This window comes from Rhineura floridana, chromosome 2 (genome assembly GCF_030035675.1).
Source record: "Rhineura floridana isolate rRhiFlo1 chromosome 2, rRhiFlo1.hap2, whole genome shotgun sequence".
Taxonomy (NCBI): Eukaryota; Metazoa; Chordata; class Lepidosauria; order Squamata; family Rhineuridae; genus Rhineura; species Rhineura floridana.
This window is the reverse complement of record NC_084481.1, coordinates 84,661,342-84,686,546: the sequence shown is the minus strand read 5'-3', so window position 1 is coordinate 84,686,546 and position 25,205 is coordinate 84,661,342. Positions and strand designations below refer to the sequence as shown.

The 25,205-nt window shown below is 40.2% G+C and overlaps 1 protein-coding gene across 3 annotated transcripts in view; it reads left to right on the top strand.

Moving 5' to 3' along the window:
* The window catches only part of PTPN4 (protein tyrosine phosphatase non-receptor type 4), a 172,556-nt gene that overhangs the window by 28,312 nt on the left and 119,039 nt on the right, over nt 1-25,205 (top strand). For all 3 annotated transcript variants that reach the window (XM_061609187.1, XM_061609185.1, XM_061609186.1), the window contains exons 2-3: nt 19,087-19,241; nt 23,454-23,561. In XM_061609187.1, coding sequence (XP_061465171.1) covers nt 19,104-19,241; nt 23,454-23,561 — 246 coding nt within the window. In that variant the 5' untranslated portion in view covers nt 19,087-19,103. The remainder of the gene's footprint in view (nt 1-19,086; nt 19,242-23,453; nt 23,562-25,205) is intronic.

Here is a 25,205-nt window from a genome sequence, read left to right as displayed (position 1 = left end):
TCTTCAAAGGTAGCCCTACGTAAAGCGCATTACAGTAATCCAAACGTGAGGTTACCAGAGCATGTACCACTGATGTAAGGTCCTCTTTACTCAAATAGGGACGTAGCTGGGCTACCAACCGAAGTTGGTAAAACGCATTCCTAACCACCGAGGCTACTTGAGCCTCAAGTGAGAGGGAAGAGTCTAAAAAGACTCCCAGACTACGAACCCGGTCCTTTAGGGGGAGTGTAACCCCGTCCAGGACAGGGTATATATCCACCATCCGATCAGAGAACCCGTCCACCAACAGCATCTCAGTCTTGTCTGGATTGAGCTTCAGTTTGTTAACTCTCATCCAGTCCATTGTCGAGGCCAGGCAACGGTTCAGCAAATCGACAGCCTCACCTGAAGAAGATGAAAAGGAGAAGTAGAGCTGCGTGTCATCAGCATACTGATGACAACGCACTCCAAAACTCCTGATGACCTCTCCCAACGGCTTCATGTAGATATTAAAAAGCAGGGGGGACAAAACTGACCCCTGCGGGACCCCATATTGGAGAGCCCGCGGTGTCGAGCAATGTTCCCCAAGCACTACCTTCTGGAGACGACCCGCCAAGTAGGAGCGGAACCACTGCCAAGCAGTACCTCCAACTCCCAACTCCGCGAGCCTCTCCAGAAGGATACCATGGTCGATGGTATCAAAAGCCGCTGAGAGATCAAGGAGAATCAACAGAGTTACACTCCCTCTGTCTCTTTCCCGACATAGGTCATCGTACAGGGCGACCAAGGCTGTCTCAGTGCCAAAACCGGGCCTAAAACCCGATTGAAATGGATCTAGATAATCGGTTTCATCCAATAGCGCCTGGAGCTGGCCAGCAACCACCCGTTCCAAGACCTTGCCCAGGAATGGAACATTCGCCACTGGCCTGTAGCTGTTAAAATTGTCTGGGTCCAAGGAAGGCTTTTTCAGGAGTGGTCTCACCACTGCCTCTTTCAGACAGCCCGGGACCACTCCCTCTCGTAAAGAGGCATTTATCACTTCCTTGGCCCAGCTACCTGTTCCATTCCTACTAGTTTTTATCAGCCAGGAGGGGCAAGGATCCAGTACCGAAGTGGTTGCACGTACCTGTCCAAGCACCTTGTCCACATCCTCGAGTTGAACCAACTGAAGCTCATCCAACAAAACAGGACAAGACTGTGCTCCAGACATCTCACTAGGATCTACTGCTATAACTTGAGAGTCTAGGTCCCTGCGGATACATGAGATCTTATTCTGGAAGTGATCGGCAAACTGATTACAGCGGGCCTCCGATGATTCCACCGTGTCCGGAGGGTTTGAATGGAGAAGCCCCCGGACAACTCGAAAGAGCTCCGCTGGGCGGCAAAGAGATGATTTAATAGTGGCAGCAAAATTATGTTTTTTAGCTGCCTTCACTGCTCCTACATAGAGCTTAGTCGAAGCACTAACCAGCGCATAATTGTATCCGTCGGGAGTTCGTCTCCATTTCCGCTCAAGCCTCCTCCTATCTTGCTTCATCGCTCTCAGCTCCGGAGTATACCATGGAGCTGTATGAGCTCTACACAGGAGAGGGCGTGCAGGAGCGATCGTGTTTACAGCCCGGGTCATCTCCGTATTCCACAGAGCGACCAGGGCTTCAGCAGGAGCGCCAGTCCTATCAGCCGGAATATCCCCCAGAGCCCTTTGAAAACCTTCAGGATCCATTAGTCTCCGGGGGCGGACCATTTTAATAAGTCCCCCACCCTTGCAGAGGGAAGAGGTTACTGAAAGTCTAAACTTCAGCAAGCAGTGGTCTGTCCATGACAAAGGGAGTGTTGTAAAACTCCCCACATCCAGATCACTTTCCCCATGCTCAGTAGCAAAAACAAGGTCTAGAGTGTGCCCCGATACATGTGTTGGACCACTAACATATTGAGACAGCCCCATGGCTGTCATGGAAGCCATGAGCCGCGCCAGACAAAGTGGTCTCAGCATGAATGTTGAAATCCCCCAGTACTATTAGTCTGGGGGACCTCAACAATATATCCGAGACCACTTCCGCCAGCTCAGTTAGGGAAGCCATTGGGCAGCAAGGTGGGCGGTACACCAAAAGGATTCCCAGCCTGTCCCTCTGGCCCAACACAAGGTGCAAACACTCCAGGCCAGTAACTGAATGAACATGGTGCTTGGTGAGTGAGATGGAACTCTTATAGACGACAGCAACCCCACCTCCCCGACCCTCAGATCTACCATGATGCTGAACCAAGTACCCCGGTGGGCAGAGCTGAGAGAGACCAACTCCTCCCTGCTCACCCACCCAGGTCTCGGTTATACATGCCAGATCGGCTGCCTCATCCACAATCAAATCGTGGACGAGGGAGGTTTTATTATATACCGATCTGGCATTTAATAACAGCAACTGGAGATCTGAGAGTTGGCTGATAGGACTACCAACGACCTTGCGGGTGTGGGAAGGACCGGAACAAGGCACAGCCACAACATGTCTGGACCACGTTCCCCTTACCTGGCACGTCCTTCTCACAACGCCATACCTTCCTTTGCCAGTCACTACGGTAATTGGGGCCCCCTCAAGTCTCCCCGCCTGATGGATAAAACTCTCTCCGAAGCACATAATACAACTAAAATATACAACAATTAAACGTATAAAAACAGCTATATATACAGCCATATATACAGCATATAAACATACACACTCACTCAGACATACATTCATATAATCAGGCACCCATTCATCTCAAATTGCATCAACACACCAACAAAAAAAAGTAAAAAAAAAAGAAAAAGAAAGCAGCAGCAGAAGCAGCAGCAGCAGCAGCAGCAGCACAGCAGCAGCAAGAGCAGCAGCCTCTCCTTCCCTTGGGCGATGGTCTCTTCCTCCTGCAGGCACTGGGTCTCCCAGGCCACCTCAGCCAGCCAGCTTATGTATCCCTCCAAAGAGGGACAGGTGGTAAGAATCAGTCCTGGCTGGCTGGGTACCTGGGGCCTGGTCCTGCCAGGCAGAAGTCCCTCAGGGAAGGGTGGTGGAGATGGTGGTCCCACAGTAGCAGCAGCAGCACAGCAGCAGCAGCACAGCAGCAGCAGCACAGCAGCAGCAGCAGCACAGCAGCAGCAGCAGCACAGCAGCAGCAGCAGCACAGCAGCAGCAGCAGCACAGCAGCAGCAGCAGCACAGCAGCAGCAGCAGCACAGCAGCAGCAGCAGCACAGCAGCAGCAGCAGCACAGCAGCAGCAGCAGCACAGCAGCAGCAGCAGCACAGCAGCAGCAGCCTCTCCTTCCCTTGGGGCGGTGCTTTCTTTCTCCTGCAGGGCCGTCGCCGCGCTTCCCCGCCATGTCCGGAGTGGTGCGGACCTTGAGCCGCTGCCTCTTGTCGGCCGACGCCGCCTCCAGCTGCGTATGGATGTGAAAGTTGGACAGTGAAAAAAGCAGATAAGAGAAAAATCAACTCATTTGAAATGTAGTGTTGGAGGAGAGCTTTGCGCATACGGTGGATTGCAAAAAAGACAAATTTGGGTGTTAGAAGAAATTAAACCAGAACTATCATTAGAAGCTAAAATGATGAAACTGAGGTTATCATACTTTGAACACATAATGAGCATACATGATGCACTAGAAAAGACAATAATGCTGGGAAGGGAGTAGAAAAAGAGGAAGGCCAAACAAGAGATGGATTGATTCCATATAGGAAGCCACAGACCTGAACTTGCAAGCTCTGAACAGGGTGGTTCATGACAGATGCTATTGAAGGTTGCTGATTCATAGGGTCACCATAAGTCGTAATCAACTTGAAGGCACATAACAACAACAAACAAACATTTCCCAACATAAAAACAATGTCACTTTACAATAATTGATTTTGAGTTTCAGTGTTTCAAAATAAAAGATCATACAGAACAAAATTACAATGTACCATTTGTAATTCAGTAATATGAGAGCATTGGTCAGGGGTTTGATTACTTTTGCAGGGACTGTAACTATCACATTCTGTAGGCTCAAGGCAAACTGTACCTGTAGTCTCCTGTTACATACATTTGCCTATTAACTTTGCTTTACAAAAGAGGGAACTCTCATTTTGCCATTTTTCTGTCATTAGTTTTTAATGGATCATTTAAAATGTAGTAGGACTTGTGTTTTAGAGCGCTATTACGAGAAGTGGTGAGAGGAGGCTAAGATCTATGCATTGAGTTTTTCCCTAACAATATAACCACTTTTTTTTTTTTTTAAAGTGAAGAAATATTTTCATCTTTAAACTATTGCTTGTATGGAATATGAAATGGGGTAGCTCCTCATGTAGTGCTTGTCTTTTTCCTGTTCTCACATCTAAATTTCATTTGTGGTGCATATTAAGTTCTTTTGAAGTGGCTTATAATGATGATCACTCTCATTTGATGGAGAAGGATCAAATTAAACTAATAACTCTTAAACTGGGATAAAAGTTTAGGATTTCACACATTGCTTACTGCTATACTTTTCAGAATTCTTTTGAACATTCTGTATGCTTCTTTCCTGTTCTTGACTTATTTTTTCCCCATTGGTAGTAGGCTTTCCTACACCCCTTACCCATTTCATTTTCTCTCTAGTCCACTCCCCCCAATTAAGCAATAAAACATCTGTTGATAGCTGTATAAGAGATGAAGACATACACATCTTTGGATCACCATTTTAATGGCAGAAAAATAAGTTAATTAGCTTTGAAGTCTGTATGCCCTTTGGCATAAATGCTATAACTATTCTAGATACCGTATATTCCGGCGTATAAGACGACTTTTTAACCCTGGAAAATCTTCTCCAAAGTCGGGGGTCGTCTTATACGCCGGGTGTCGTCTTATTAGGGTTGCCATATTGCCCGGATAGCCGGGTTTTACCCGGATTCTAAGCATGCCACCCGGCGCCCGGCTAGCCCCTTAGGTGGCCCGGATTCTCAGCTTTCATTTTAAAAAAAATTTAGTTTCTAGGTGGTGCAGTTCTTGAGATATATATAAAAACGTCAGGCACCCCCCCCCCGGTTAAATCTTTTTTTAAACTACTGTATAGCACTTCGTAGCTTTAACCCCGCCCGTTCAGGATTTCAGCCAATCAGTGAAGTGTTTGTTTGGTGGCAGTGTCTGCAAAACCTCATTGCGAGGCCAGAAAATGGTGGTTTCCCCTCCTGTTTATCTGAAAATCTCATAAATTGGGTAGGTATATACATTTCAGTTTTTCCCCCTGTTGTGTGTAGGAGTCAGATCCTGGGCAGTGTTTTGAAAACCTTCCCAATAGTTGCTTTTGGGGGTAAAAACAGTGCTAATCCCATATGTCCAGAGTAAATCCCATTGAATTCAATAGGATTTACTTTTGAGTAGACATGGTTATGAATGTGCTGAAAATCAATGGGACTTTGGAGTGAATGGAGCCGGGAACAGGGCTAGCCGCAGCGAAACTAACGTGCCGAGAAAAGCCTGTGAGGCAGAACCCTGGTAGGTTAAAAAAGGTTGGAGGGAGCCGCAGCCGCAGGCTCCCGACTCGGAGAGAACGGCAGCCGCGGTCTCTTCAAAGGCTCCACAGAGCGCGACTTGAGTAAAAGCAGAACCGCTACGGGAGAGAAAAGGCTGCGATCTCCCGAAGCTCAAAACGGCCAAAAAACACAGAACACCGCAGCCGCGGTCTCTGTGGGGGTCGCCAGACAAGCAGGAGAGAGAACGAAAATAAAATGTTAAAGCCAAATCAGGGAGAACCGCAACCGCGGTCTTTGAGGGAAAAAATCTCTAACAAGCAACAGAGGTAAGTGAAAGTAGGGAAAGAAGGACTGGGAAGACACACAAGCGACGCTGGGTTCGCACCCAGTCAAAACAAATAAACAAATACAAAAACAACTTAGCTAAATGCTACGCGATAGGATCTCAATGATAAGTTTTCCAATCTTGTTCGTACGAAGGCAAGAATGAACTGGAGAGTGGGAGGGGCCTGACGCCCCTAGTCTTGACTTCAAAGACATTCTTGCCTTCACACGATAGGTGGAGCTAACACCCGCTGTGATGGCCGGACTCATAGGGAAAATGGACCATTGGTCTCACCTGAAGTGTGATTTTCCTACGAATTGTGTTTGTGTTCTCTTTCTGCCCCCCCCAGTCCTATTTTAAAGCAAGAAGGCAGGGCTTACTTAGGTATTGCAGTTTTTATTCTGTAGGAAACTAATACTGATTTTTAAAAAATTAATACTGATTTTTCTGCAATGACCAATTGGTTTGACAATAAACTATTATATGGGCTGTATGTATTTATACATCTGCAGTGTGTGTGTGTGTGTGTGCGTGTATGGAGTGTTTCCAACACCCCTGTGAGGTAGGGTTGGAAACCAAGGCAGCTCACAACAAGAAATAAAGCCATTTAAAATCCAATAACCATAAAAACAAGTATAAACAGTTGCAAAACAGTGTAAAGTGGCATGATTCGGAATTTTGGGTTGTGTGAATGAAGTTGCTTATCACTTGAGGTTGCATTTCTGTCCCTGTTTGAGTAAGCCCCATTGAATACGCTGGGACTTGCTTCTGAATCAATAAATTTAGGATTGCACTATAAATATCTTTACAGTTTGTGTAAATAATAAATATATTTGATAGTTATGCTTATATAAATATTTCTTCATTTATCATATTTTTGGTTTTTGGTTAGGAATCCTGACTGGTTGTGAGATGCTTAGTTTTTTGCCTTATAGGAATCTTGTTGTGGTTGGTATGGTATTACATTTAGGAAAGTGTTACTGCCTTCTGTATTTTTTTTTCCTATTTGCATTTCACTTATCTTTAACCTCACTCCGTTACAGCCATAGAAGCAACAGCAGCATATGCAAGATAATTAACTCCCATTAGTGATAAGAACAAAAATTTATAATTATTATTTCAATTAAAACAAGAGGCTTATCAATACTTTGAAGAGGACCAGATATTTATTTTCTTTCTGAGCCCAGGACTGGGTCTTTCATGATGCCCGGGGAGCAGGAGAGTAGTCGATAAGACAGACATCCTGGCATTGATAATCGAATTAGCAAGGTATGTGTGGGGTTTGTTGTACACTTCCAGGCTCAGTTTCATTTTGAGTATGGAGGTGGAACCTGTGTAGATGTGGTTATCAAAGGGAGAAGAAATTTTGAGTTAAGCAAAACTCTGCTTTTATAAAACCTAAGAAACATACAGTACTTCGAATGTCTGAGTGCCTGCACCAGTGGAATACTGGAGGAACTTGTAAAACTTGCTGCAACAGTATTTAGAACTGAGCATGTGGTGTGAAAGACTCCTTTTCCTAACATTTTGGCTTGTTTTTCTCTGATTGTGTATTTTTATTGTTTTTACTATATTTGTAAGCTGTGCTGAGCCCTGTTTTTAACAGCAAAAGGGCAGGATATAAATTCTCTTAATCAATCAATAAATACTCCATAGTGTTGGAAACTAGAGTCTAGGCATTTAATGTTGCTTTTAAAAAAAAGATTTCTCACATCTTTCCCCAGTTTTTGGTGGTAATTCCTAGGCACAAAAACAAAACAACTGGACAATCCAAATATTAATATTTATAAGTTTATAAGTGACAGTTTTCCTGCTAAGTACCTGCATGTCATAAGCAGGGGTAGTCTTATACGGCGAGTATATCCCAAACTCTATATTTTAACTGGAAAAGTTGGGGGTCGTCTTATACGCCCAGTCGTCTTATACGCCGGAATATACGGTACTTGTTTTGTTTTTAAATAAAAGTGTATTTGGACATTCTAAGCAGTAGCAAGAGACCAAATTATTTCCTAGAGATATGTAGGAAAGAGAGACACACTTGAGTAGGCTCCTTTGTGTGGAAGGGTGGGATATAAATTTCATAAAGGCCTACATATTTTTGTGTTGTAGTTGTTAAGAGAACCCCCCTTGAGCACTGTGCACACAAAAAGGTAGTCATTTTGTCCTATAAGAAAAAAAATCAAAAGGCAGATTAGGCCAATTCCTTTATTAGGACCAACCAAAAATTTAGTAATAGGAAAATTTTGAGTTGTGTAAATCCTCTGTCAGGTAGGGTGTTAAACAAAGCTGGTGGTGGGATGAGGGGGAAGAAAAAAAAGTTGGCTTGGTGTTCATAACTCAGAGAATCATTTGTGACAGCAAAGGGGCAAGCATTACAAGTTTGTACAGACCATACGTTTCAGTTCAGATGCTGATTTGGTACTTCAAAAAACAGTCAGCCTCAGTCCAAGGAGCTTCTTAGTCTGCCCAATTCATCCAAGTCAGCTTCATTTTCCCTTGGCCATTCACTACGGGGAAATAAAAAATGGCTATAATTTTTTCCTCTTCTCAGAAAACGATGAAATTTGCAGGCATTCTAGCTTCCAGAGTAGATAAACCTTGCAAAACTATAGGCAAATAATTATAGGCAAGTTCAGGAGCTTTTGCGCTGGATACAGTTTAAAGTTTAATCCTTTTTTTAATAAAGGAAATTTCTAATTTTTGGATGGAATTGGATGACATTTGCAGGCAAGACCATCCCTTCTGAAGGCATGAATCACGCTGAATTTCAGAAGCATAACTGCTGTGGTTTCCTGGTACGGCAGCCATTATCGTTTTTAGGATGCATTTTTTTAAAAAGAACAAGGATTCTATCTTCTTTAGTGTTTTGTTGGACAACGGGTCTGAAAATTGCAGACATGAGAGGTGCCTGTATGTGAGAAACCTGCCACATTGTAGGCAAATAAGTTCAAGGGATTTTGTGCTAGACACATTTAAAGTTGGGGGAGAGAACTAAAAGGAATTCTGGGTAATTCCATGAAAATGTCAACCTATAGGCCTGTTTTTCATTTTCATATATAGCTAACATTTGCTGTCATTTTCAAGGTAAACATGTAGATTCCGACTTATGGCGAACCTATGAACAGGGTTTTCATGAAGCTGAGAGGCAGTGACTGGCCCAAGGTCACCCAGTGAGCTTCATGGCTATGTGGGGATTTGAACCCTGGTCTCCCAGATCATAGTCCCAACACCTTAACCACTACACCACACTGGCTAATTTCCCAAAATATCATTATCTGGCAACAGTTTTCAAAATGTCGTTTTCCACATGACAACCAGAATCATGTCAGGCAAGATGACTCATAATTTCTGTTTTTTCCCAATCTCCAGTTATATACGTCTCCAAGAAAAAATAGGTTAATGATCCTTTATTGTATTGATAATTTTGCTTTCTCATTTGGTAAAGTGAGAATAAATTTTATAGTAAGAGCAAAATCAGATGAGCTTGGGACAGTAAAACCTATGTTGGTTGAGCATGTTACGTCACAGAAACATACTTTTCCTCCTCAACAAATGAAAAGAAAGATCTGTACGTTTTAATTTTATTCTCTTCAAGTTTGTGAGCATTAAGAAACTATGAGATGTTGCCCTGGAGATTGGAACAAATGTGGAATTGGAAAAAGATCTGGAGTTTATGGATATTAGAAACAAAGTTTACTGTTTGGAATTCAATGTTGTCTCTGAAGAAATTAATGAAGATATTAGAGATAAAGTTATCAATGTCTTGGATAATTTTTTGGACTGGAATGATGTGATGGAGCTTGACATAGAAAAAATCTATGGAATTAACTACAGATATGTGACAATGGAAAAATTCTTAAGAGATGAGCCAGTGCATTTTGTAAAAAAGAATAGAGATATGACTTTACAACAATATTTCAGCAACATATTCAGAATTGATGGCAAGGAAATATTTGTGATAAAGGAAATTCCCATCAGACTCTTATTATATGACTATGGCTATGACAGCAAGATTAATATGGGATACTGATAATGGAAGAATGGATACTGAAATTACTGGACTGAACAGGACTATTGAAGATGGAAGATGGAATTAATATTGATAATGGAAGAATGGCTACTGAAATTACTGGACTTAACAGGATTATTGATAATGGAAGAATGGCTACTGAAATTATTGGACCTAACAGATTTGAACGAGATGGATTAATCGACATGTTTATTTGGAGAAAAATTGAAAGATATATCTCTCAAGGAACTGAAACCTCTCTTTGACTTTTTGTGGAAAGAATAAAGTAATGTTTATGAGATTTGATGATTAATTAAGATAACTACTGGAGGAAAGTGATTTTATAATATAATTTAGGAGACAGGATTGTTATATATTGTAGACTTATAACTGATCTGCGACAAATCGGAAGTCAACATTTTATTTTATTGTTTAATTATTTTTGTTTTGTTTTGTTTTTTGTCTTTGAAAATTTGAATAAAAATTAATGATAAAAAAAGAAACTATGAGATGTTAACTGAAATGTTTTACATGCAACAGTTCCTGTGACCAATATAACACTACAGTGTGCAACTTACTTAGCATAAATGTGTTGTCATGTGTGTCATTTAAATCCCTTCTTAGTACTGTCATAATTCTTCCCCTAATAATGCAATAATTATTAGTAGGGCACCTTACAGAGTTTTAACAAAAAAGAGAGATGTCCCTGCTCTCAAGAAGATTGCAATCAAGTGAGACAAGGGCAAAGGAGTACATACATTATTACTTTGCAGGGGAAAATATGTTAATATATTTAGGGTGCAATCCAACTAGCATTTGCACCAGGCTAGGGGGAATTGGTGTGGCGAACCCCCAGCTAAGCTGGCAGGCTCCCGACGCCTCCAGGCTCTGCTGGCAGAAGCCCCTCTTCCCATCTCAGCCGTGGCGCTCGGGGACAGTCAACCCAGCAGGTGGAGAGCTGATGGAAGGCCTGAAAAATGGGGATTTCCAGGGTCGTGATGGAGGAGGAGCCGGTGGGGACTTACGCATCCTCCTCATGCTCAGAGTGCTCCTGCGGGTCCCAATCCAGGTAAAATAATTTCCACGGTGGTCAGTGGGGAGTGCTTACTCCCCAGTAGGGTTATTTGCAGGAGCCAGCTTTTGCTTTTCGGACCCACACACATGGCTCCCGATTGACTGGCGTTCAGCTGGCCTGGCAGCTCCCGAATGGGAGTGGATGCTGCAGAGCTTTCTGCTGGCTTCTCCTCCATCGGCTTCTCCTCCCAACTACTCCCTACGATTTGGATTGCTCTGTTAGTACTTTGCTGCATAACTTTCTAGGAGGGCTAGAGTTGCTTTTTTAAATGAAAGCTCAGATTTTTGGTTGCCCGCTTGGCATGCCACTGAAGGCCTTTGAGAGTGCCCTGGCACCTATGGGTGATGGGTTGGCATCCCCCAGAAGGGGTCAGCTAAAGATACAAAAATTTACATCAGGAGCCGAAGGTTTCTTGCCTTGCATCAGAGAACAGTACAACCCTGCAGAAGGTTGAAGGCAGTCTTGAACAGAAATTAATTTTTCACATAATTTAAAATAAACATCACAAATACAGGGAATAATGCCCTTATGGGAAATGTGATTATCCTGCAAGAAAGTGCAGAAGCATCCATTGTGGCACCTATCAGTAAAGTCTAATTCATGTCTACTCAGAAGTAAGCTTCATTGCGCTCAGTGGGGCTTACTCCCAAGTAAGTGTGTATTGGATTGTAGCCTCAGTTATTGTTAAGTTTGAGACATGGAAATTGAAAAGAAAATTTGTTGTGAAAATTTGTTAGATAATTAACATTAAATCTTCTTTTAAAAAAGGACTTCTGTGACATTTATCTTCCCTGAAAATGATGATAAATGTTGGATTGAAAAGAAACAAATAATTAGGGTGTTGCCAGAGCCATGGGCTTTACACATTCCCACATGGACTTGATGCTGACCTGCAACTTGTGAATGCATAGTAAAGTGTGACATATGCACAAGGTCTTGCTTGGGGAAGCATTTGTTTGTTGGTGGCTGTCATTGAATTGTCACATGTTACACTGATCACAGGTCATTTGCTGAAAAACCCTTTTTTCCACAGTTACCAATAAACATTACCATAAGTTTGACAGTTGCCCATGAAACATTAGCTATTTATGTATATTGCTGCCAATGGAATTTATTTTTTTATTCATACTTTCAGAGAATCCAATTGTCTAAGTTACATATACATTCTTCAGGTTGCAAAACCATTACGTTTGTCACATCTTTTAAAATAAAATAAAGGAAATATGTGAACTACCTGTGGCATACTTCATGATTTATTTTTTTAGGGAAGATAAATCCTGTTAACAAGCACATAGTTTAATGTTAATTGGAGTTCAAATAATATTAGCTGAAACACAAAACGTGTGAAGAAGGTTAGAAATGTTAGGTTGGTCACTACGGAATTATCCTTCTGTTTCCAGGTAAGATCCTTCCCTCCGATTATAACCTTGACCTGTCACAATGGAGCTTTCTGTGCCTTTTCACTTTGGTGGTGTTTACTCTCCCTTCCTCAGTCATCCCTCCATATTGTTATGGTAAGCTTAGAGGGATTTCTTTCACTTTCACTGTCTGCAATATTTTGTTTTTACATCTTGGTCAACAAGGCATCACAAAGTGGTTCAGGTGTCCTTCAATTTGTGTCGCTTTGTAGAGATCCTACCTCACCTCTGACAACCCTTTGAGGCACCCTGCTTCCTTGTAATTCCAGATTTGTCTGAATTGGCGTACACCATTAGTGAACACCCAAAGGGGGAGCCTTTCCTTTGCACGCTTGCTACTTCGCAAACTATAAATGCTTCTCTAATCTCTTTTAGCAAGTAGGTAAGATAGTAATACTCTGCAAACAGGGTGCCAGCAGCTTAAACTGTTTTGAGGATGGATGGCATTCTATTTCTTGTTTCAAGCTAATGGCATTAGTTTACTTAATATCTGCAGTGCCAGTACCACAAAACTTAGTTTTTGGGGGTTTCTGCTTTGATAGTTATCAAAACATCTGTTGTTGTACACAATATATTTGTCATTGAAAATGAATAAAATGATGATGCCTCTGCAGTCATAATTTCCCTTTTTATCTGTGATTGCAGTTGGTGTGAGGAGAGCAGGGCTGTATATAGGAAGCATTGAACTAGCTATTTTAAAAATTCAACGTTGGCATTTCAAGGTCCTTTCACAGCAATGTAAAGTCCTTAAGAGTTCATAAACTAGGCAGTCAAAGTCAAAACAAACTTTCTTAGCAGGAGTAATTTTGGAAGATTAACCCTGTAGTGTGTATCAGCAGAAAGACATAAATGTAGTGGTACCAAAAGGACTTTGAGCATGATCAGTCATCATCTGCATTTTCGTTTCTTCATTGTACTTCTGCCTGCCCATGTAACCTTATCTGCATGTATTTTATATCTTTGAGGGAAAGATATGCTGTAGTGTATGTGAGGGAGAAGTATAAAACCTCCAAGAGTCATAATAAGAAGTAATGCAGTGAATGGTTTACATAATGGCAAGGTCCAGGTTTACAGATTGCATGGCTCAAGCCTACATAATTTGAGTTTTACATGTCTAGATTACTTTGCAAATATTTAAGTAAAAGTGTCTACAGTAGGTCTGGGCAGTGCCTTTGAAAATGGGGTAGCTTGATACAATCCTTCGTTGTACAAACAGTTTGACTACTGTTACGATGTTTCTAAAAATAACAAAACTGGTGCACATCAGTCAATTGTGTACACATGGAGATTCATGCAAGGCAAGGGTGGGCTGATCATAACTTCCATAGATATTTGACTACTGCTTCAGTATGGATTCAAAGTATGCTAAGAAAATAGGATGAGATAAAATGTCGAGTAAACTTAAGTTATGGATGATAGAGTACCAAAACAAATGGCTCAGTAAGATCCACCTTATTATGACATCTTAGTGTGTTTCTAACATCTGTCTGTCTTTCTCGTTGTTGGTATGTGATGGCTTTAACTTACTGTGGATATAACCCAGTTTGGGATGTGTTTTTTTGTAATTAAAAGCAGGCTAGAAATATTTTAAATAAAACTAAAAAAACATGCTCACTGGCTCAGTCCCAGTAAAGGCAGATTTCTGGTGTATTGTGCTCTCACTTTTCAGCATCCCTAGAAAGCACACCAGTGACTCATAACCTTCCTAATGTGTGTCTGCCTCTTCTGTTCTGTCACTGTGTCTGATCTCTACAGTGTAAATGGAGCAACTAGAATTGTTCTTGCTTCCTGATCAAATGGGTCAGAGGCCCCATGGCACTAAATAGCTTCCATTTGACAATTATTTATTATATGTTTTCTTTTCTCTTGTGTGGAAAATGATTGGAAGGGTGATCTTTCAGCTCGCGAGAGTAACAGTTTTATCCATTGCAAATAGGCCCAGGAGGAGGATGGGAGGTTGGCAACAGTTAAAGGCAAGGCCTTCCCATGTCAGCCTAGTGCTATTTACACCACTGCCTGATGTGACTCCAGGACTACTTGGCTTGTAAAGCAAGTGCTTGACAGCTTCATGCATGTTGCAAGATGCATATGCCACAATGTAGGCAGAGGGTAGGTGGTATTCAGTGGTAGTCCTACTCAGAGTAGACCCATTGAAGTTAATATACAAGACAAACTTAGGTTCATTCATTCCAGTGGATATGCTGTGAGCATGACTTAGTTGAATACCATCCAGAGCAACATATGCATTACAAATACAGCCTTAGCTGTGGTAACTTGTGTTTTTACCCCTTAAGTGGCTTTATAAAAGTATAATTAGGCATAGTATTTTTCTTTGTCTGTGGTACCACTAGTCTAGGAAAGGTCATTCAAACGTGGGGGGGGAGGGGGGAGAGGGAGGGACGGAGGTTTTTTTTAGCTCAGATTCATGGGACCATGTTGGAAGGTAGTCATGACTGAAAATCATATATATTTTGGCAAATGGTAGTTAGTGTGCAAGATACTTCATGAAAACTTATTGTAATATATTCAAATCCATAGCCTGTGTGCTCCATAACTTTTAACTCAATAAGAAAACAACACGTTTTGGTATATCAGACACTACACATTCAAATGAATTACATACAGGTCCAAGTTCATGATGTTCATTGCATGTGTATATGTAAGATGTTTCCATTTATGTAGCTGGGACATCAGTATTCTAGTCCTCTCTGACACAGCATTTATTTATTTACAGTATATACTGTTTCCTTATACAAATGTTTTTTGGGTTGCTAAGAACATAACTTGACATAAAAATAACAAAAATACAACTATAAAATAAAAAGCAGTTGAAAATGGAGTGGAGTGAGCATTTTCTTATGTACAAAATTAAATATAGCAGGAATAGAAGGTACAAATTGGTTGCAGAGCACTGGCGTTTAATGCAGTGCATCCTTTATTCCTTATTTGTATACCGCTACATAGCACCAGGCAAATGGAAGTTGCTGTACAAAATATTCTAGCTCCATGTAGTAAACTTTGCTCCTGCTGACTTTGTGATCACTCAAGTGTTGTGATCTGGAAAAAAGAATCAGCTCTTGGCCTTTAAACTGCTATCTTGCAGGTCCATGAAGAGAAAATAATTCTGCTGAATTTCAAAGGGGCTATAGTTCCCTGCCAGCTTGCTGAGTATTTACTTTTATTTATGTACAAGAAAAAGTGATGCATCTGTGTGTGTAAGAAAGAGTGTGTTAAAAGCATAATTAAAATGTGTATGAGATAATTTAGTTTTGGGCTGTATTAAACAAGCCAAAACAGAACTTCTAAATATATGAGTTTTCTGCTAGTATTTCTGAAATTAGGAGAAAATAGCTTTCAGCAAGTGCATTTGGGGGTACTTAATACATGCAGGGTACATAGAAACCCAAGGCTGCTGTTTTACACCTTGCTAATCTTATTTATTTAGATAGGCATAAGTATAGATCTAAAAAACTGCTCTAGTTATCTGCAGTGTATCTTTTTCTTCTTTGAACAACAGATCCACGTGCCACATCACAAAATTTCTTAGTTTACGTGAAATGGTTTCCCATTTGATATGGGAGACTGTTCCTTGAGCAACACAAACCTGAAGACCTGTTGTGCATGTTTAACTACTGCTGTGGTACTTTGGTCCTCACCCTTAATCTATAATTAGCAGGGAGTAAAACCCAGTCTCAGTTGCACAGACATTCTTTTAGCTTCATCTTCATTTAACTTGCTGGGGTATTGGTGAATCTTTAGTGAAAGTTCTTTCAGGAAAGCAAATAATGCACTTAACCAGAGCAAAAACTTTGATCTGCTATGTAAAACCTTTGATCTACTTTTGACTAGGGCTGTGTGGAGTTGGTATGCCAAACCTTCGACTCCGACTCCAACTCCTCTATTTTTCTACTGTCCGACTCCAACTCCACCCAAAATTGCTTCCAACTCCACAGCCCTAGAAAGGACTGTAAATGTCTTTTTAAATTGGAAGCTCTCATAGGAGCATTTTTATCGCTGCCTGAATATGCTCTGATCTTGGCATCACAGCATTTGTCTTCATCTGGGTCCTGTGTCATACACTGACACACAAAATGTTTTCCATCTTGAGTTATAGTGAAATGCTCAACTACAGCTGACTTCATGGGAAACTTCTTTGACATTTTGATTTTATATTTTTAAAAATTTGTCAATCAAAATTTATTTTGAAGTCGGAGTCAGAACATTTCTTCCACCTCCGACTCCACCCAAAATTGCTTCTGACTCCACGACTCTGATTCCGACTCCACAGCCCTGCTTTTGACTGTTGACTTAAAATATTTTGTTTAATTTTAAAGATTAATCTTAAACTAGCATGGTAAGCTTTGCTTATGTTTATATTTATATTGTTTATAGATTTAACATAACCTGCATTTCTGCAAGTTTTTTTTTACTCAAAGCAGTTTACTCTTTCAACACTATAAAACTGTAAATTTGAGTTCAAGCTTACTTGGATTGTGTTTAATGTACCAAAAAGACCAGACTTACGTATGCACTAACAGGCATTATCTTTCCATGTTTATCATGTTCAGTTAGTTTTCTGTCTTCCTCACTTTTAATAAGCCTACATGCTATAATAAAGCAGTTATTTGACAAACTGGGCCCTGTAAGTTTGCAAAAGAAATCCTAGGCATGGTTGGATCTTTTTCTCCATAGTAGTTGGAAATCTGGGTAAAATCCATGTCTTTAGAAAGGCCACTTCATAAATCACAGGTTTAAGTATTTGATGTCAAAGGTCTAACTTTAAAAAATGGAGGTGCTGACATTTAAGATTGCTTCACGCATTAATTTTCCTTTACGGACATTATTGACTTGGGGAAAATAATAAAGTGTGGAGTGGTTTTCATACTGTATTAATTTAAGTACACAATTGTAATTGCCATGAATCACTTTCTTTTGCAGTGAGTTAACATCCTTCATTATCTGTCTTAAACCGTGAAGGTGCTATAAAGTTGTTGTTCTAATTAATGAAGTACAGAAGATGTTTGAAGGAAGTCCATTGATGTAGTTGTTGCTGCTTAAACGTTGCTGCCTAAAACCAGCGTTGTGGAGTCAGAGTCGGAGTTGTGGAGTTGGAGTCGGAGTCAGAAGCAATTTTGGGTGGAGTCGGAGTCGGTAGAAATGTACCGACTCCGGCTTCAAAATAAAAACTTTCATAGGAAATTAGGAAAGTTTTCTTGTTCAGAAATTTTAATCAAATAAATATATTTTATGTTCTATCAGTCTAGCCTGATTTACATGGTGGTGATGAAATGCCTTGTGCTACCATTTTACTACAGTAAATTTGTTATTACTAGTTAATATACACTTGCCATTTATGAAGGAGTTGGAGTTGGACAGTAGAAAAATAGAAGAGTCAGAGTCAGAGTCGAAAGTTTGGCATACCGACTCCACAGCCCTGCCTAAAACAATCCAAAAAGTCAGTCTGTGTACATTATTTTGTCCATAATAAACTAGGAAGACCATCTCATGAAAATCTGACTTTGATTTGAAAGCTTGTGCATTTCCCTTCATATACTTAAGAAGCAATCAAATGTATTTGAACAATCTTGCTCTTCTGATGCTTTAATACTGTGTATCTTAAATGTCTAAATATCTTAATTATAGGATTGTTTTTTCATGTGATATTAATTTTTCATGGATATGTGCTCCTGAAAACAATTTTTTAGATCAGTCCATATGTACAAATGATTCAAAGATCAAGCCTATTATGTCTAGTAAGCTTGCCTCAAGATGGTCTGAGTTTAATATATCCCCAAAGTGCTAGGCTCCTTTTCGGAGGAATGGCAGGATATAAATTAATTAAATAAATATGTTGCTGCTTTTTAACACGGTGCAGAAAACAAACTTCCAAGATTTAAATCGTAGTGAAGCCACTGATCATGTGTGTTTTACAGAGAAAATATGAATAATCTGAACTGATGTTTGTCCTGTTGTTTCCAGGTAGATAGACCAGGTACATAGGCTGATTCTTCCTTAATGCTCTATCTTGCTGAGTCTCTGAACTTAAATGCTGTGACAGTCAAGAAATATAAAGTATTATAACATACAAAATTTTAAAAAGGGTAATTTATATCTTCAGATCGCTTCATATGTTAATGTAGGAAGATTGTCACCAAAAAAAATTTCATACAGCTATATGCAGTTGCCATAACACATGGTAACAATTCAACATGTGCTTTCATACAGTCTCCATGGCATTGTTAACAGCTCCCTCAAAGATGCTCTGCTGGCCCGACTTCACCATGGGTAGTGAGATACTTGTTTAAAGCATCAGCAAAGATCCTTTATCATGTGGATTCTTGGATTTTATACTACCCTTGTCACGTAAGAAGTGGGCCCCTCAGTCACACATTGAAGAACAACTAAAGATTCTACACAGATTGTCCAGTGACCCATATCTGTGCTTTGTTTAATTTAGCCTGCCTTTACTTCCACAACATTTGCATCTTTTTTTACAAAACTAGCACCCAATTCTCTAGACTGTAAAAAATAAATCTTGTAAATAATTTTATAATAAAAATTATTAAAAAAATAAGTTAAGAATGATCTTAGTGAGTAAATGTATATAATTATGGCTGTGAGATCAAGTTTTTGTATTGTTCTTTCCTAAATAAAAAGGGTCAAATTAAAGTTGGAGCTTAAGGATGGCAGAAGTTTGCTCAAAATGAAAGGAAGAATTTATGTATTCTGTAACTCTAAATAGAATATATTTAATGTAATAACTGAGATTAGATTTTCTTATTAAATCCAACTTCTAAATTCTTAATTATCTTTGTTCCTCCCCCCCCAAGACGTTGTGTGGACAGTAATGACCGCACGTTTCCGATTGCCTGCTGGCAGAACCTACAATGTACGAGCATCTGAGCTGGCACGAGACAGACAGCATACAGAGGTGGTCTGCAATATTCTTCTTCTGGATAATACTGTACAAGCTTTTAGAGTTAACGTAAGTACAATGTTTTGGGAAACTTGTATCTTATCTAGGATTGCCTCATGGTCAAGTTCTAGGCTTCAGAAGGCATGCGTTTGATTTCGCATATTGTTTAACCAATATTATATATTAGCCAACTATTTACTTACATTACCATGGTCATAAATAAAAAATATTATATAATTAAATACAGTATTAAAGCTGATTGAAATCTGATTTTCAGACATGGACTTTCTTGTCTGTTTTACCCTTATTGAGATCTGCTAAAATACTGTTAGCAATTAAGATGAGTTGTCAAAGACTCTGAGCTTGCTGAAATAAATAATACTTCAGTGTACATTTTATTGTTAAAGAATCAGTATGTTTGTTTTTAGTATTTTAATGTGATGAAATAGTGAGTAGGTATGAACTGTCCCTAATTTAAATTGCAGTTCAGCCACAAATTTGTGGAATGGCCTTAGGCAAGCCATTACTGCTTATCCTCGGACTGCATTTTCAATATGGGGAAGGTAATGTTGCTGATATACTGTATGTGAATAATTGTATAAAATTAAGTACTTTGTTCCTCTCACTATATAAATAGTAAGTATTTAGATGGTCTTGTTTTTACTTTCATTGAGGCTGTCATAAGGAGTATTTGGGACAAGGGGATTTTAAGATTCAGAGGGAGAGCATGAATATCTCTCTTGATTTTTCCAATGGATGTGTGGATTTCTTCCACACTGTCAGTATGTATTTAAGGGAGCTTTCTAAAAAGCCTGTGCTTAATTAATTTTATTTGGAACAACTAGTTTACAATGTTGCCACATTCACAAATGGAAGTCATACTGGTTTAAACTGGTGGTCATGGTCCTAATATGGTGTATTGAAAGATGCTTTCTGGCCTATTAGTTGTCAACAATCCTGCCCCTCTTCCTTTCCTTTTGTCCCCATTTACCAATCTAGCTGCACCATGCTGCTTTCTTAAGCGGCTCTGTTCATATGACTTACCATGCATGAGCCCAATTATGCCTGTTTCTTATTTTCCTGCTTGCACTGGCAGGAAACAAACCACAATCCCTGTCTTAGAGTTATGCCTGAACCAGGGATCGTGGTGTGCTTTGCTCCCAACAAAACATAACCTGTAGCCAAGATTTGTTCTTTGCTTACTGATCATGGTTTGTTGTTTTTGGCTTACTGGTTGTGTTTCATAGGAGCAAAACAAACCACAATTCCTGGTTTTGACATAATGCTAAAACAGGGATTATTGTTTGTTTCCTCTGTACACTAGTAGGGAGGAGAAACGCAGTATAGGTAGTTAATGGCTTACCATTATATGCAGATTGGGCCATTGTTTCTTTCCACTGCTGCTGCTCAAAGCTGCCTACATCAGTCTTTTATGTGAGGGGCATGTTAAATGTATATGACAGCTCATTTTTTATTTGTTTAGTATGTCAGGAGTTGTGCAACAAAATGAAACAGTTATTTTATCTTCACATATAAAATCAGAATCTCTCCAGAAATGAAGTGCAAGTGAGTTTTGCTTCTTTGGTAACATGCAAAGGGGAAATTTGCACATCTGTGCTGAGTGAAGATGTGTGCAGTGACAGCTTGAATATCTCTTCTTTATAGTAACATAAAAATTTGAGTAATTTGTACATATGGACTAGTCTAAGAAAGAGTTGTGATTTAATTTTGGCACATCCCAATACTGTGTAAAATCTCTGAGAAGTGTATGTGGATTAAAAGGATGAATGTCAACTATAATTGGTTACTAAGGCTGCAATCCAATGCACACTTACCTGGGAGGAAGTCCCATTGAACCCAATTGAACTTACTAATGGAAGGAACCCTTTTTGGATAGAAAGACTGCCATCCAAAAGCAATATTCTCTCTCTCACATACACATGCTCCATCTCCATCCCATACCTTTCCTGAAGGCCTGCTGGTTTTCAGGAATGGCTTCTCAGTGACAGATGGCCTGAGGAGAATATGGGGAATTCACCTTGGGTGAGTGCTGGTGCTGTATACCTCCTCTTCATGTACCTAGTGTTTAAAGACTTGTCACAACACATTATTTTAATAGGAACCTTTGCAACAAGTAATAAAGCTAAAAATGTTTTTTTCCAAAGTTGCTAACTTTCTCTTGTTATACCCTGGAAATGGTCCCTTGCTTAATTAAATATGATAGGGCCCAAATACAGTTGGATATTAAACTAAAATAAGAATTTGAATATTGTTTTTTAAAATATTTGTACATTTGTCACATTTTAGAAATTAAAACTAACTCCTTCTGACACTGCCCCCAAACCCTTTTTTAAAAAGACATTTGCAGTTCAGGTCTATGCAGATTTATTGAGAAGCAAGTTCCACTGTATTCAACAGGGCTTACACCCAGATAAGTTCACATATGCTTGCAGCTGTAATACCTCATTCTTATGATTACAATCGTGTTGAATAGATTCAAAGCAAAGGCATAAATAGCTATAAATAACTCAACATTAACGTTTTTATTTATGCTCCTTATGTTAAGAATCAAATGGAGAAACTATTCTGATATTTTTTTTCCTGAGTGCTGGATTCATGTGTATTTCAAGGTTGCTTCACAAATATGTTAAACTTTATGAGTATGCCAGCAGAAGCCAATAATTTAACCTGTCTGTTAGTAATAAACCTACAGAGATGACCTTGATCTTTGCTGACTGGAGGCAGCTTGTGACTGATTTGGGCCAATGATTAGTTTTACAGTGGAGAGGTATGAATCTTGAGAGTTTTATCAAAATGGTTGTCCAAATAGTGAATCTGTTTATAATGAACAGGCTATAGAAATCACAGGGATTTGTGAAAACCAAATGCTAAAAGGCTACTTAGGACACTTTTCAGACCCCTAAAATAAAAGGTAGCCGAGTGGGAAGAGAAAAAGGTATTGTGTAATTGCTCTTTCATGTAAAATGCTTCATCAGCTAGTTGGTCTTCAGCATATATTGTGCCCAGAAAGGAAGTTCTGTGTAAGTAACTTGGCCAACAGGCCAAAGCATGCAAGGTAGTGTGAAAGGAAGCACAGAGTCTGGAATGCATGAAGGAAACAAAGGAGTGGTTAAGAAGAAAACCTATGAGTATAGGAGGAAGAAACATTACCAAAGTGTTATGGGCAGGGGCAGACTTGCTGAGCATTTTTATGGTTGCAAGGCTGCATTGTAATTTAATGGAGGTAGATGTGACATCTGAATTTGAGACATAAAGGAACATGCAGTCATTTGAACAAGGCTAACTTTGCTATCACATTCAGTTATACTTTGCAAATGAAGATATGTTAAAAATATTTTGGAAAATACATGTTTTTTTTAAACTAGACGTAATAACTGCCCCCTTCTGTATGTATTCTTGGTCATTGAGTAGCTGACAAGATAAATTGTATGCGAATGTGGTCCTTTAACCTTAATGTCATCAAGAAATTCAATAAGGTGCCCTCCTTTCAGATGCTATGATTGATAAAACTTCAGTCAACCTTTTTCACAATTGCTTGCCTTGAAAGCTCCTTGCTTCACTGAGTTTGCAGCCACATAAGACAAGGTAGATTAAGCCTGTGCAACAAAAATATAACATGTTCCAGAATTAGAAGAAAAATCCATGCTTGTTTCAATATGCATATCTATTGTGATCATATGCCTGTTTTGGTTTGGATAAATGTCAGGCTTCAAAATCAATCTGTTAGCCGCTCTTCCTAAATTGCAGTCCTCTTATAAAGCTCATAAAACTTTCTTGGATAATAGGGTAGATGTCTTTGAGCTTAAACCATAGAAAACTGCCAGTATTTATTAAATATTACATTTATATCCCACCTTTCCGCCTAGGAGCTCAAGATGATCTAATAGTCTCTTTCCCTGCAATCTTGTTTACACAACAACCCTGTGAAATAGGTTAGGCTGAGAGAGAGTGACTGGGATAAGGTTACCTAGTGAGTATCATGACCCAGTGGTGGTCTCCCAGGCCCAGTCAAACACATAACCACTTGACCCATGGCTTGAAAGCTTGAACACAGATTTCCAGATTAAAGACAATAAAGTGTTAATTTTAAAAGTCTTAATCTTTTTTGGCAGTAGCTTTGAGACCTCTGTTCCTCCACTGCATGTATTAAAATTACTTTGCTAGGATGGAGAATGGTTAGAGGCAAGTATCGTGCTTTGTTGGTGATTTAAATTTTGCTCTCATTTGGAAACATTTTCATTCACACTTTTCCTCCTACAGAAACATGATCAAGGACAAGTTTTGTTGGATGTAGTTTTCAAGCATCTTGATCTGACAGAGAGAGACTATTTTGGTTTACAATTGGCTGATGATTCTACTGATAACCCGGTAAGCTGTGTCAGCTTTCTAAACAAATTCCTCTTAGCTGTTCTCTTCAAGTTGAAATTGTAAATTTACACTCCTAGACACTTAATTAACTAAGTTTAATTCAATAAGGGAGAGGCTGATGTTGTAGCAGCCATTTGTAGGATAGCTGTGTGGTGTATAAATCCCATCTCACTAATTGTTAGAGTTCTTTGAGAGTGTCAAAAACCATATAGACAGAGGTCACTCAGTCAACATAGTGTCCTTGGACTTTAAAAAAAAACCTTCGGCAAGGTATCTCATCAAAGGCTCCTAAGTAGGCTTAGCAGTTATTGAATAAAAGGAGAGGTCCTCTTGTGGATGAGGAATTTGCTAGGAAACAGAAGTAAAGTAGGAATAAATGGACAATTCTTCCAACAGAGAGATGTAGAAAGTGGAGTCCCTCAATATTGGTATTGGAACCTGTAATTTTTTCATAAACGATATAGAGTTTAGAGTGAGCAGTGAGGTTGCCAAGTTTGTTGATGATACTAAATTGTTCAGGGTTTCCAAAGCAAAAAGGGATTACGAAGAGCTCCAAAAGGACCTCTCCAAATTGAGTAATGGCAAATACAGTTCAGGGTAAATAACTGTAAAGTTATGCATCTTGGAGCAAAAACTCTTAATTTTCCATAGGAGGAATGCCATCAAGCGGGTAACATAGCCCCACCTATCGTCCGAAGGCAAGAATGTTTTTGAAGTCAAGACTAGAGGTGTCAGGCCCCTCCCACTCACCAGTTCATTCTTGCCTTCATACCGAACAAGTTTGAAATCAGTGATAGCGTAGCTTCTAGGAAAAGTCTTTTGCTTTTTCTGTGTTTTGTGTGACAGGGTGGGAGATTTGTGTGTTTGTTCCGTTCGTTCCCTTCCCTGTCTTGTCTTGTTTAAATATTTTGGAGGGGTCTCCTTCCTGTGTTTTTTCCCAGTAAGTTGCCCAACGGCGCTTTAGAGAGACGGTTGTACTGCGGCTCTCTCCTCTGTGGCGGCGGATCCAGTTTTCCACCCAGGAGCTTGTGGCTGCAGCTCCTTGCTCTGCTCCGCCGTTTTTTCTCGTGCCTTCACGGCCTTTCCCATATTTCAGGAGCCCGCTGTTGCGGCTCCTGTGCCTCTCAGTGCCTCGCTTGCTGCCCTCCCGGTTATGGCTGCGGCTTTTCTCTGAGACGGCTTTTTTAAAACCTCCCCTCCAGGAGCCTGCGGCTGCAGCTCTCGTTCCTACGTTGAGTGGCTCTAATTAGCGGTCTTGTTAGGGAGCTTGCGGCTGCAGCTCCCTGCCTACTCAAATGGCAATTTTGGGAGACCGCGGCTGTGGTTCTCCCGGCCTCAGTTGGCGTTCGCAAGCTCACCCCAGGAGCTTGCGGCTGCGTTCCTTCCCTTTCTGGCTGGACTGCCCCGCCTCCCCCGGCTTGTTCTGTGGCAGTTTAAATCTCGCTGCGACGGTCGCTAGCAGTCTTCGGCTGCGGATTACTACCAGTGTCCCTAACTCTGCCCAATTACTAGGGGATTTTGCTGGCCGTCTTGCCTCCGTGGCAGACTCTCTTTCCTGGCTTTTATAGCCGCGATCGCGCTTCTGAGCCCCGCGGCTCCAGAGCGTTTTTTTTATTTTTGGAGGCCAATTTTTCGGCTCGCTGG